This window comes from Montipora capricornis, chromosome 9, assembly GCF_036669925.1.
Source record: "Montipora capricornis isolate CH-2021 chromosome 9, ASM3666992v2, whole genome shotgun sequence".
Lineage (NCBI taxonomy): Eukaryota > Metazoa > Cnidaria > Anthozoa > Scleractinia > Acroporidae > Montipora > Montipora capricornis.
In genome coordinates, this window is record NC_090891.1 from 36,020,467 (window position 1) to 36,032,966 (window position 12,500).

Below are 12,500 nucleotides of genomic sequence, written 5' to 3' on the forward strand. Positions count from 1 at the left end.
CACCTTGCCCCGTAGCTTTTTATTTTTAGAGGCAAATCCCAGGGGGTTTCGCGGGTGTTTTCGCAACAGCTAGTCACAAGAGACCTATGGTCGGCCACTGATTACATAAGGTGCAGCACACCCAAAACAAGAAGGTGATTCAAAACGATGAAAAGATATATAAGTTCAAAAAATAAAAAAGATAGGACAGGGTTGACTCTAGGATATAATACGTATGGAGGCTCCAAGAAAATGGCTCCTGCAAGCACTGTATTCGAATACGAGTGACAATAAAAGCAAATCAATGCTTTCAGGCGTCTTTTTGCTCGCTAAAAGTGGAACATAGTGAGGAAATTATATACCTGAGCATCCGGAAACTGTGATTGCATTCTCTGGTTAAAGGAACCGATTTTCTCGTATTCCTGACCTCGATATATGAAGGATTTATTCTTGAACATGAAAAAAAAGAAAAAAGAATATTTATTCTTAAAACCCTTGCTGCCAAAAATAGGGCCTTTTCGGGCAGTACGCGGCTGAAACTCAGAGAGTGTCTAGGCTGTGTTCCAAATTTTTCCAACGCATTACACATTCTGAGGAGAGGCAATAAGGGTATTTTCCTCGGCACTGAGACTGATGCCTTCTATAGTTTCGTTCAAAAAGTCACCCTCTGCTTGTCTTTTATACGTGAGGAAGAGCAAGTGTTGTAACCTAATTATTTACGATAAACTTTGGAACATAACATCAGCGTGAAATCCCATGATTGAAGATTGAGACTACCACTGAAGTTGCATAGTAAAGTTACACAGCTCATTTTTAACGAAGGCGTTCAAAGTGGAAGGGAAAATTGGCCCCATTCTCGTTGTCACAAGTCCAGATTCGGGCCAATTGTTTTTACTGCTATCCCTTTGGAACGCTTGTCCCACAGGATACCCTTTTCAAGCCAACCGACCGAGAGGTCGTTTTTGTAATTGACAATTATATGGTAATTCAATTCAAATGCGTGATACAACTTTTCGAGAGGGTGGGGGAGGAAATTGGAAAGTCAACTTGCTAATTGCAGTTCATATCATTTCTGTCTCGCTAGTAGGATTTACAGGTTCCTCAAAACACGAGTTTACAGGACGTGGCTTCTTCAGCGTTTCGCACAAGATTTGCGAGGAGGGGTTTGTGGTTTACTGCGTTCATCCGAGAACACTAGATGTCGTCAAAAAGACAGCGCCTGGAGTTAAACCATAGATCTCTTGCTCAGGAGACAGACGCCTTTCGCACAGGATACCCAGATCGTTGCAATCCAATGGCTTTTCAATGAAGAACCTGTGATACGTTTGCCTGAATCCTACACTTACCCGGACTGAAAAGGGAAAACCTCTTCCATAGAAACCGACCCGGAAGTATTCGGATTCTGGTCGTACTTGTTTTATTATGTTGTCGAAGAACTTGGCCTGCCTCCTCTGGGCAAAATTAAGAAAAGACAACAGAAAACATAGACAAGCTGTCAGTATATTCGTTTTTTTATCTTTTTCAGTAGACAACATAAATTACACGTGGAAATTGAAATCGTGTCATCTTTTCTCTTTTGTTTATTAAGTCAGAGCACAGAAACGTAATTAAGACTTTGGAGGTTTCGTTTTTGGCAGCTTATGTATAAGGATTAAATGCACTCCTGGATGATAATAAAATAAAAAACTGTATGATGAAAATCCTTTTCAGATAGGGAGCCATTATCACTTAGTTACACGTCGAAAGTATTTACATGATTGCCCGTCAGTTTTTCGACAAAAAAATAAAATGACCACTCTATAACGCTACTATTTGACAACTAATTCCGTTTCCTGGAGTAGAATAAACAGACTAGTTTTAGATCCATACCGACAACCGAATAGGTCCTAAGAACACGTTTTCCAAATACTTTTTGAATTCCATTTCCGAGCATAGCCTAAAACTATGACCGTTGTCTTGGCTTTTTGGTCACAAGCGAACATGGCCGGGTTCCTGTGTGGTAGTACTACTGCCAGTTGCGTTCTCACTTACCAGAATGTCACCGACCTTTACGTAATCAAACGAATGTGATTTGTACTGTTTGGCGAGCTCTTTGCACAGCTCAATCGCCTTCTCCCAAGTCTAAAAACAATGAATAATTGTCACTTGGCCAATCCACACTACAAACCACAGCCATCTTCATTCCGACATTGCAGTTATAGATCGAGTTTCAATTGAGTGTCGTAAAACCAAAACCAAAGTAATTAATTTGGCCAATCAGAAAGGACTGAGACAATCCGGCAAACCAATCAAAACTCGAAGTAATTACACGTAGCCGACACAAAGCGCGGGAAAATGTGCACGCGTGAGCCACGATTGGTTTTGGTTTCACTTCTGATTGGTTGAAAAAATGTCGCAAGAACTTTGAACCAATCACTGAGTGCTATCACTGAGTGAAGTAATCATAAACCAAAGTAATTATCTAATTACTTTCGACACTCAATTGAAAACCGCTCTACCAGTAAGTATGTAAGTTAACAGGATTAAGAAACAGAGTGTAAGTTGCAGTTTGCTGTCATTTCTCAATTGAATTCAGCTGGACCTTTGCCCAATATATGAAAATTGGCCCACACAAGAAAACAGAAAAATGCTCAGTAGGGTGGGAATCAAATCCACAACTTCAACCGTTATTCTAACGACTGAGTTTAGTGCTTATGTAAGATGAACCTATTTTAATGTTCTTTGTGGCTACCAACACTCCAAAGATCCTAGGTTCAACCCCTGATAGGGGTACCCTTAAAGGGGCACGGTCATGAGCTGCGCATGCTCGAGTTTGTTTGCTCTCGAGCCCACGGAAAATTCTAGCCGCCATCATGGATTCACGCGTGAGTCACGTATATTCGCCGGAGTTTCTCCTTTGTCCACCATGGCCCTCCCCAGTGGACACCATTTTGAATTTGTCGATTCAACTTGAAAAAAGTTAACCTAACACTTTTCAAGTTTTCCCAAGACGCTAGCGCATGCGCTTCTCGTGACAGTTTCCCTTTAATTCATTCCCCCAATCTCCTCCTTAAAATTCGTTATCACCTCCTTTACAATAATAATTACTGCGTTCGATAAAGCTACAGGTCTCTTTGAATTTGATGAAACTATCATACTGCCAGTCATTCCAACCTTATGGACGAATTTAGCACATTGCTTTAAGCCTCTCATTCCCAAGATCGAAACGTTCATTCTCCTAACTAGTACCATAAATTTCTTTGTTGAGTAGTCTTGAGAATTTGATGATATCAAGTTCACACCTCTTTGAGCTGAAAATAATCTTCATCCTCAATACCTGTCTGACTGACGTTTCATTGAAATTGTGATGAGAATTTACATACTGACCACTCCCTGTAGTCAAAGGATTAGTTCACTAACCGCAATAAATCGTTTGAAGAAGGTTTTTTGAAACTTACCTTTCCTTTGTCTAGAAAGACAATGGCATCCAAATACAACTTTTCCTTGAGTTGAAAATGCGTCATAGAATCGGGGAAATCACTCACTGGCAAATCAGACCACTGTCAAACAGATGAAAGAAACGTTCTTCAGGTTTGAACGTTGGTGAAAGGGGATTGTCGTTGATTGCAGGGGGATACAAGGTCAATGGCAAAAGAGGGGATTAGGGGGTATTTAAGAAGATAGTTGTTCATAAACGCGAGTAGTTGAACGGTCGGCAAGTTTCATAAATGTCCGATTCATGGTATTTTGCATAAACTTCACAAGGTGTGCCCTTAACCCAAAGACCTTCGTGTATTGCTCTTTGGCTAGGGTTCAGGGGCCCGTTTCTCGAAAGTTCCGAAACTTTGCGGGCTATTTTCGGGTGTCACAATTCCCTCTGTATCTCAAGAACGGAGAGGACTTAAGTCGTCAAACTTCGCAGTCAGTTTGCTTTTTGTTACCTTGAAAACATGTCAAAAGATCGGCTTTCCAAAACAAGCGGTTGACAGTTTCACAAATGGCTTCTCGGGCCTGAAAAGTTTTCGGATTACCTTATCCGGTGGATAAGTCCCTATCCGTCACTCAGTTTCAATCTCTGCAAAGATGTCAGTATTTGCCTTCGCAACTATGAATATGCACACTCTAAGCACATCTAGTTAGAAGGTGCGTAAGGCCAACGTTCAACGTGAAGTGTATTTTATACTCTGGATAGTGACTTATCCACTGGATAAAGTCATCTTGCCTTTGAACTACTTGGATTTGGTTGAAGTTACATGGTTACAGGGTCACTTTGTGACGCCTACACCAGTTAGCATGAATCTCGTCAATTGCTTTACGCAAATCAGCTCCGTTTGTGAACGGCCATCCCTCTACCTGGGCATTCCACATTGAATTCTGCCTACAACCATACTTAACATTGAGGCTAGCTGTTAAGGGAAGTGTCAACTATTACTAGTTCTGTAGCTGTATCGGACAACCCTAAAAAGCTTCCCATACATAGCAACATAAAGCCTCCAAAGCCCAGCTGCTATACGATACAATCATTTTGATAGAGCAAGCAGTGAGAATATTACTTGAGTAGCAGTGTCGACGACCTTTGAAAAAGAAGACCAGTCTTCTCTCTTTCTGAAACCCGCGATCAGCAATTAATTAAAATGACGAGTAAATGACATTATCAGAGTTTTTGTATTGAAAAAAAAAAATCTACCGTACCGATTTCAAGCACACAAACATGCCTTTAAAAATTTGTCGATAAACAAATTTAATCATCATCACCTGTAACAGTTTAGCATGTTCAAGGACAGTATACCCGGCTTCTGTGAAGTTTTCCGAAGCAATATGAAGATCGCGCAGTCTTTCTATACACCTGAGAAAGTAAACAGAAAGAAAAATACACGTTTCTTACACTAACCACCCAATGACCTCGACGTCTTCTTCATAGGTGATTTTAGGGACGGTTAAACGTTTACAACATCGTGTAAGGAAATTGCAATCAACGATTTTCTAAGGGTAGGTTCATCGCATTTAAGGACAAAAATCCAGGATTGAGTGAAAAAACACCGGTACGGTGTTGAAACTTCCATTACATATCTTTTTAAATCCAGTAAGAAGAGCCAACGCAAATCGGAAAAATGAGTGTTGCATTTCAATAAAGGATTCCAAGTAAAGAGATATCCACAGAATTTGTCGTTGGTTTAGGGAAAAAAGATTCAAATTGGTCACAAACCTGATGTACATATCTTCACGCTTTATTTTCTTGTAAAATTCCTGTAATTGAAGACCAACTAATTTTAATAATATATCTGATATCTGATCTGCTAATCGCCCTTTTTCGCAGTCGGAGACTGAATTACGAAGGCGCAGCTCAACCAGGTCGGACCGAAGGAGCTGTGCTGCCGGCTAGGCGCTCGGCCCCTGACCACGACCCATGTATGACCTCGGAGCACAGCACCACAGCCTGATGGAATAGGCCGGGAGTCGATTTTGAGGAGGGAGGAAAACCGGAGTACCCGGAGAAAAACCCTCGGACTGAAACTCAGCCCACATACGACCCAAGGCCAGAGTTGAACCCGGGTCACAGAGGTGGGAGGCACGGTTGATGACCACTAAACCACCCTGACTCCCTAATTTTTTACAATTGCTTGTAATCTCGCAATCTGATTGGCTAATTTGCCATTGTCGATAAGAGTCTAGACAACGCTGCTCGCGTCATGCTCGCGCCATTTGTCACGCAATGCAATAGCCAATCAGGAAGGCTCATTTTGGAAAATAAACCAATCATATTGCGAGAAAGTTATTGACAACGCTTGCTCTTTCGCCGTGTCATAATTTTGGTTACGCTCTGAAATAAACACTTTCTTTGGTGTTGAACATTGTGGTAAAAAACAAATCGAAAGTGGTTCAGCGTTGTCTGTACTCTTATCGACAACGATTTTCGTCATCACAGTGGTCAAAATTTGTTGTGGACTCACGAGGCACAGCCGAGTCAATAGCTGTGTTTAGATGAGAGTATGGAAACACGGCTGTGACATCACACAAGTTTTGATTGGTTATGTAGTCAGACGCGCGTTTTGATTGGCTGGTAGGAAATATGAGTGTGTATCAAGAAAATATGTTTCAATCTAGAAGTCAAAAAACCAGCATTTTCCTTCATTTGCCGAATCATCCTTGAGAAATATTTTATAAAAGCAATAGAGGACCTTTTTCCGTGTTTCCATAGCCTCATCTAAACACTCGGGGGAGTTGGGAGAATTCTCGACAGTTATGCAAACTGTCATAACTGTCTCGAATCTCCCAACTCCCCCTCGTGTTTAGATGGGGCTCTGCAAACACGGAAAACGCCCTCTATTGCTTAAACAGACAACGCTGAACCACTTTCGATTTGTTAATTAGATCAGTGAGAGACAGAACACAACAACTTAAATTCATATTCGTGGAGCAACTTTACCAGTAAATTTACAAGGCAGCTCATCTTTTGATCTTTATCGTCTTCTGTTGATACTCTCCTGAAACGCAAGACCCGATAGTTTAAAATGACCGGAACCGGAAGAGTTTCTTAATGAAATTGACATCAGAGAAATTACACTCTGGCCAATCAAATAGACGCAAATGAGGCAACAAGAAATGCAACAGTCAGCACTGAACGCGGAAAACGAGAGGGACCAAGTCAAAATTACAACTGGTAAACCGAGAACGTGAAGCGAGAGTCTTGACCAATCAAAGGGCGTGGTCAAGCAATTCACTACTTGCACAATTCCATAATACACCTCTAGTATCCCCCCCAAACTTTTGCATAACCATTGTTTGCAATTTCTCCTAGGAAATGAAAATGTCCCAAGAGAAGTCGAAAACAATGGCTATGCAGATTTTTTTTTCTTTTTTTTTTTTTTTGGGGGGGGGGGGGGGTTAAAGAGGTGTATTATGGGATTTGTGCAAAGTAGTGAATACTATAAAGCAATCGACACGCAAACAGTTTCTTTCGTTTGAGTAAACTAATCTTGCCGCTGGTCAGGTCAAAGAAATTCTTTAAGGAGACCAATCGCTCAAGTGGCTTAGTTAGTCGTCGCCATGTTACCTTTTTTTAGGAGAAACGAAAGAAAATAATTTTCGGTGAATAGAGTTAAATTCCTGGAAGACTAATTGAGCCATCACCATGGGCGCCTTTGCATAGGCTGCAAAGAGAGCTCGCTTATAGGCGGATTAACTCAAAACCGACTTACGCACAAATTCTGTTGACACAATTTTACGTACCTGTACTCTAGAAGTAACTGTAATAGGTCTGTGACGCGGTTAACGAACGCTATACCTTCATCACGAAACAGGAGTTCACTTTCGAACTTTTCCTTCAGGCTAATAAGAGGAATAATGCGGAGTAAATCAGCAAATGAAGAGATTACAGCGGTTCCGAAAGCACATAGAAATTTAAATTTCGTTACGATCATGTACTCTATACGAGTGTAAGCAAACGTCTTATGTTGACAAACAAAACAATGACCTTTGCAAGTATCCCCCCCCCCTCCCCACCCCACGTCAACATTCATTCCAATCCAACACAAATGAGACCTCTCTGAGACTGAAAAAATCTCTGAAACCGTCTGAAAAAATGACGCTGATGGTGAGTTCCGAGTGATCCCTGGGCAGTTCCAGTCCTTTGTGGGAGCAAACGGTTAAATTGGCAGTACAAAAGACTGGAACTACCCACGAATCCACTACTATCTTGAAGAAGATACCAAGACTGTAACTATCCACGAATTCACTAAGAAGACATCATATTCAAACTAGGTCATTCACCAAGAGAGGCCTTTAATTAAGCGGCATTGGTATCGACGTAAAAGTAAAAATTAACAAGCACCAGCTGGAAAATGTGAAATGCAAAAAAAGAACACCACTGAGAAGATGGAAAACTAATCCTTGTACGCATCTAGTCGAGGTTTTCCCTGAACCAATGCGTCGTTTGTATTCCAACTGTTTTGGTAAAATTTAAAACTAGATTATTTGAAGATATCTTACATATCCTTGAAGAGTATCTTGTATTCGTTGTCACCTTTCTTGTCCACACTCACCAATCTGTCAAGTTCGTTCATTATTTTGGTTTCAACCTAATACAACCAAGAAAAAAAATCCATGAGAGAATCCGTAAACTCTGTAACTACAAAACAATCAAACAAACATCGATATTGAAGGAAACTAAGGGCGCGTTCGATTGACCTTATTCCGGAATAAGAATACGTGAAGTGATGATTTAAAACGGTAGGTCTGGCGTTTTGAAGCAACAAGGATGATAAAGATATGTTTAAAATAGCATTTTAGCAAGTGTTTGACAATTTTCATGTGAATCTCCGTAAAACGAAGGATTTCTAACTTCTATTCCATGTATTCCTATTCCGGAATATGGTCAATCGAACGCACCCTAAGGCTGCGTTCGATTGACCGTATTCCGGAATAGGAATACACGGAATATAAGTTTAAAATCCTTCGTTTTTACGGAGATTCACATTAAAATTGTCCATCATCTTCTAAAATGCTATTTTAAACATATTTTTACTACCCTTGCTGATTCGAGACGCGCCAAACATACCGTTTTAATCATCACTCCACGTATTCTTATTCCGGAATATGGTCAATCGAACGCGCCCTAAGTATTATTCAATGGAATCAAAGAAAATGTGGCGATTATTAATTAGAGTGACTGACTGGCTGGGGCTGCAGACTTGAAATTCGGAGACCCACTCTTATGATTAGTTTGAACTATTCTGGCCAGTCCCTGCAGATGGTTCACATCGTCGGTTGCGCCGGGCTGTTTACGGCCAGTTAGAATTCTTAACAACCCGTCCTGTTCACTTCAGTTTAAATTTAAATGCAAAGCACTATGAGTCAGCCGATACAATGCTTATCAACCGACATCAGTTTGAGTATTAAGAATTCCCGTTACCTCGGAAGCAACGCCTCTTGACTTCAGTTCACATTGTACCATGTCAAAGAATATTGGTAAGGTGAACTTGCGCAATTCTGCAAAAAAGTATAAGTTCAAAGTGGTATCCGGTGTATTCTAACAAGTTTGACTGGAAAGTGCCACTGCAATCTAAAATCCTGTCTTTTTTTTTTCACTTTCATTGTCTTTAAGCTTTTATTTGATCCTGAGTGCCGCTTAATAATTATGCAAAAGATATGTTCGAGAATATTTAAAAGACGCAGTTTTCCTAGTTTCATCTCTTTTAAAATGTTATAGTTAAGAATAGCAGTCGTCTTTACATAAAACAACTTGCACGTAATATAAACAGTCTTGTGCTCCAAACGAAAGCTGGCTGCTGAGCAAATAGATTTTGGGGATAGAAAAAAGAAGCGCACCACTCTGGCGAACAAAAATGGATGGTTTAGAAACAATTGCAAAAGACTTATAGATCTCGAGATCAAGACTGCCCATGAGGCTATTTCATTTGAAACCGCCGCACTATCAACCACTCACCTGTCTCAGGCACAAGAGTCATCTCGAGGAATGGACACACAAGGCTTAGCCTGAAATAGCTCTGAAAGGAGCCTGGAAATGAGAAAACAACAATTGATATTGCATATAATAGCCCATTTCCGAGTTGCTGCATACCTCAGATTCAAAGGGAGCCTGTGCACAACCATTCAAATGGAAATGAGGTATTCTTATGCAAATCAAACGTATTTCCCTTTCAATAGCTGAGCACCAAGACTCACCTCAAAACCAAGACAAACAGCAACTCGGAAATTGCCTATTCATGCACATGTCTACATTGTTTCAGACATTCAGAGGACCTTCACAAGGAAGAACCCTACAAACATTCTCGCAATGGGTATTCATCGTTCCATTTTATTTGAACACATGTAACACGGTATACAAAACTTTGATGGAAACTACTCTAGAACGCGTATTGTGGTATAAACAACAACAACATAAAAGGGAGGAAAAGGGGAAATATGAAACGGGATCCCTAGCACCTACCAAGACTTTGCCACATATGAATGACTTCAAACCCCATGACAATTCTCATGTCTCCATACCTAAATTACAAATAAACACAGTTAAATACAGGGAAGTCAAAGTCTATAATAAGAAACTTGGTTACATGAGCAGCAGCAGCAGCAGCAGCAGCAGCAGTGGTAGTGGTAGGGGTAGGGGTAGTGGTAGTCATAGGGGAAGTGGTAGTGGTAGTGGTAGGGGTAGTGGTGGTGGTAGTGGTGGTGGTGGTAGTGGTAGTGGTAGGGGTAGGGGTAGTGGTAGGGGTAGTGGTACTGGTGGTGGTAGTGGTAGAGGAAGTGGTAGTGGTAGGGGTAGTGGTAGGGGTAGGGGTGGTGGTGGTTGGGGAAGTGGTAGTGGTAGGGGTAGTGATAGCAGTAGTGGTGGTGGTGGTAGTGGTAGTGGTAGTGGTGGTGGTGGTGGTGGTAGGGGTATTGGTAGTGATAGTGGTAGTGGTAGTAGTGGTAGGGGTAGTGGTAGTGGTAGTGGTAGTGGTAGTGGTAGTGGTAGTGGTAGTGGTAGTGGTAGTGGTAGTGGTAGTGGCGGTAGTAGTAGTAGTAGTAGTAGTAGTAGCAGCAGCAGCAGCAGCAGCAGCAGCAGTAGTAGTAGCAGAAGGTTTAGTAGTAGCAGTAGGAGTAGTGATAGCAGTAGTAGTAGTAACAGTGGCAGTAGTAGTAGTCCTGCTGGTAGTAGTAGCAGCAGCAGCAGCAGAGGCAGCTATGGGCAATAGTAAGTTACAATAACTAAAAATTCATACGCAATTCATCTTAGATATTGAGCGCCCAACGGTTGCCCAATTTAACGGGACGTACCCTATATTATCATCCCCTGAATATAAAAATGTTTTGTTCCTCAATTCAAAGATCTTGAGACATAAATATCTCACTTGTCTTGTTTTCTCGAGCTCTGGTCGTGCTGAAGTAATTTTTACTGTATGAACGTCATTGTTGTATCACATTTGCAATCCCAAGTATTCAACCCATACATTCAGTGTTCATATTTTCCACCTATTATTTGTAAAGTACGAGGAAGCTATGCGGAAAAATTGAATGAAGCGTTTATGTAAATCAGGAGAATGTTGTAGTGGGTATACAACCAATAATTACTAGATAAATTAACTGAACCACTATTTCCTTGACAGTCTAACTATTAATTTCATTTGTTTTTCCTTCATGACTTATGAATGAAGGGAAGAAGCTCTGCCTCCTTCTATCCAGTTAGGTTTATGACTCTGTGACTAGCACTCCGGTCATAAATGAGGAGAAATCTGATTAACACTTAAAGTCATTGATTTGCTTTGTTTTATGAATAATAAATGACTTAAGTAACAAATTAAAAGGTCCATGCTGCATGCAAATACCTGTCAATGATCTTGTTTCTTTTCACTTCAGTAAAATTTTCCAGTTGCAGGTGCGTTTGAGTCAGAAAGGACACTGACAGATTGAAATAGTTGTTCCAGAGCTGAAGAGCAGTAAAGCGAGATCATGATAAATAGCCGGCTTTCGAATGGAGTGATCAATTTAAGTCGCTCTTAGTACGTTCCTTTTGGGGCTGGTTTAGCATACCTGCGGCACGAGATTCGTTAAAATAACCTCTCGCGTCCCTTTTCTTGGGGGTTTCATGAAGTTGTAAAACTGCCTTTTGCCTTTTGCTTAAAAGCTGATCTTTCAAAAGAACGGCAAATTTGGGATCTTGGAAATGGTTGCGGCGTTACAAACTCAATGAATCGACAGTGCAAGGCATAAAACCTAGTCCAGTTCTCCGCAGACAGATATGTCACTTTTCAACCTACATATGTTGTATTGGAAAAAAAACGGTCTTCGCCAAATTACATTTTTAAAAGCGAGTGTCTCGAAATCATGCCTTCGAAATGAAAGAAAAATGAAAAAACGGGGATTTGTTTGATGGCAGTGCTATACTCAAAAAGGACGACTCGGTTACCTGATAATCAAAGTTGTCATCGCCAGAAAAGTTGTCGACAAGAGCTTGCGAAAAATTTTGAATGGCCCTCAGGATCACGCTGACAAAAAGAATGAAAACGTGATAAAGTGAGAATCCCTCATTTTGCAGCAATTACGAAAATTTTCACAAATTCGGAATGGCAACTGAAAAGGTAGAGTCGCGATTCATAAAGACAAGCCCAACACCGTATGTCAGGACAACCCGAAATCACTTATAATTTATTTAAAGAAATCAAGGAAATCTTCAAAGTACCTTCACAAGTCGCTTGGTAAAGATACTTCTTAGATATTTCAATCAGTTTAAATCAACTTTCATTTTAAATTAAATTTAATCAATAAATTTATTTATTTACCTTTATTATATAGATATTGATGAAATACCAGGATTTCTCCTTTTACTAAAAAATCATATCTTCACCGCGCGCAGTGAACATATCATTTTTTTATTACACATAACATGAGAATTTTATTCCATAAAGCTCATTTGTACAAATCTATACGCTTTATTTTCACATGTGAAAAAGGCCTATACAGCCAATCAGAATGGCGTACAGCTCTTTCACATGTGGAAGTATAACCAATCAACGAAAGCGTAAAGGCGTTTCCATGCCAATCAC

At 40.5% G+C, this 12,500-nt stretch overlaps 1 protein-coding gene across 1 annotated transcript in view; it reads right to left on the minus strand.

The window, feature by feature from the left end:
* LOC138015817 (dedicator of cytokinesis protein 1-like) overlaps window positions 1-12,500 on the minus strand; it is a 56,296-nt gene that overhangs the window by 16,298 nt on the left and 27,498 nt on the right. The window contains exons 35-48 of the mRNA XM_068862928.1: window positions 11,864-11,942; window positions 11,283-11,383; window positions 9,908-9,966; window positions 9,404-9,475; window positions 8,870-8,946; window positions 7,948-8,036; window positions 7,189-7,287; window positions 6,386-6,443; window positions 5,165-5,205; window positions 4,714-4,804; window positions 3,417-3,518; window positions 2,011-2,100; window positions 1,326-1,430; window positions 342-428 (exon numbers count right to left, since the gene is read on the minus strand). Of these exons, the coding sequence (XP_068719029.1) occupies window positions 342-428; window positions 1,326-1,430; window positions 2,011-2,100; window positions 3,417-3,518; window positions 4,714-4,804; window positions 5,165-5,205; window positions 6,386-6,443; window positions 7,189-7,287; window positions 7,948-8,036; window positions 8,870-8,946; window positions 9,404-9,475; window positions 9,908-9,966; window positions 11,283-11,383; window positions 11,864-11,942 (1,150 nt within the window). The remainder of the gene's footprint in view (window positions 1-341; window positions 429-1,325; window positions 1,431-2,010; window positions 2,101-3,416; window positions 3,519-4,713; window positions 4,805-5,164; window positions 5,206-6,385; window positions 6,444-7,188; window positions 7,288-7,947; window positions 8,037-8,869; window positions 8,947-9,403; window positions 9,476-9,907; window positions 9,967-11,282; window positions 11,384-11,863; window positions 11,943-12,500) is intronic.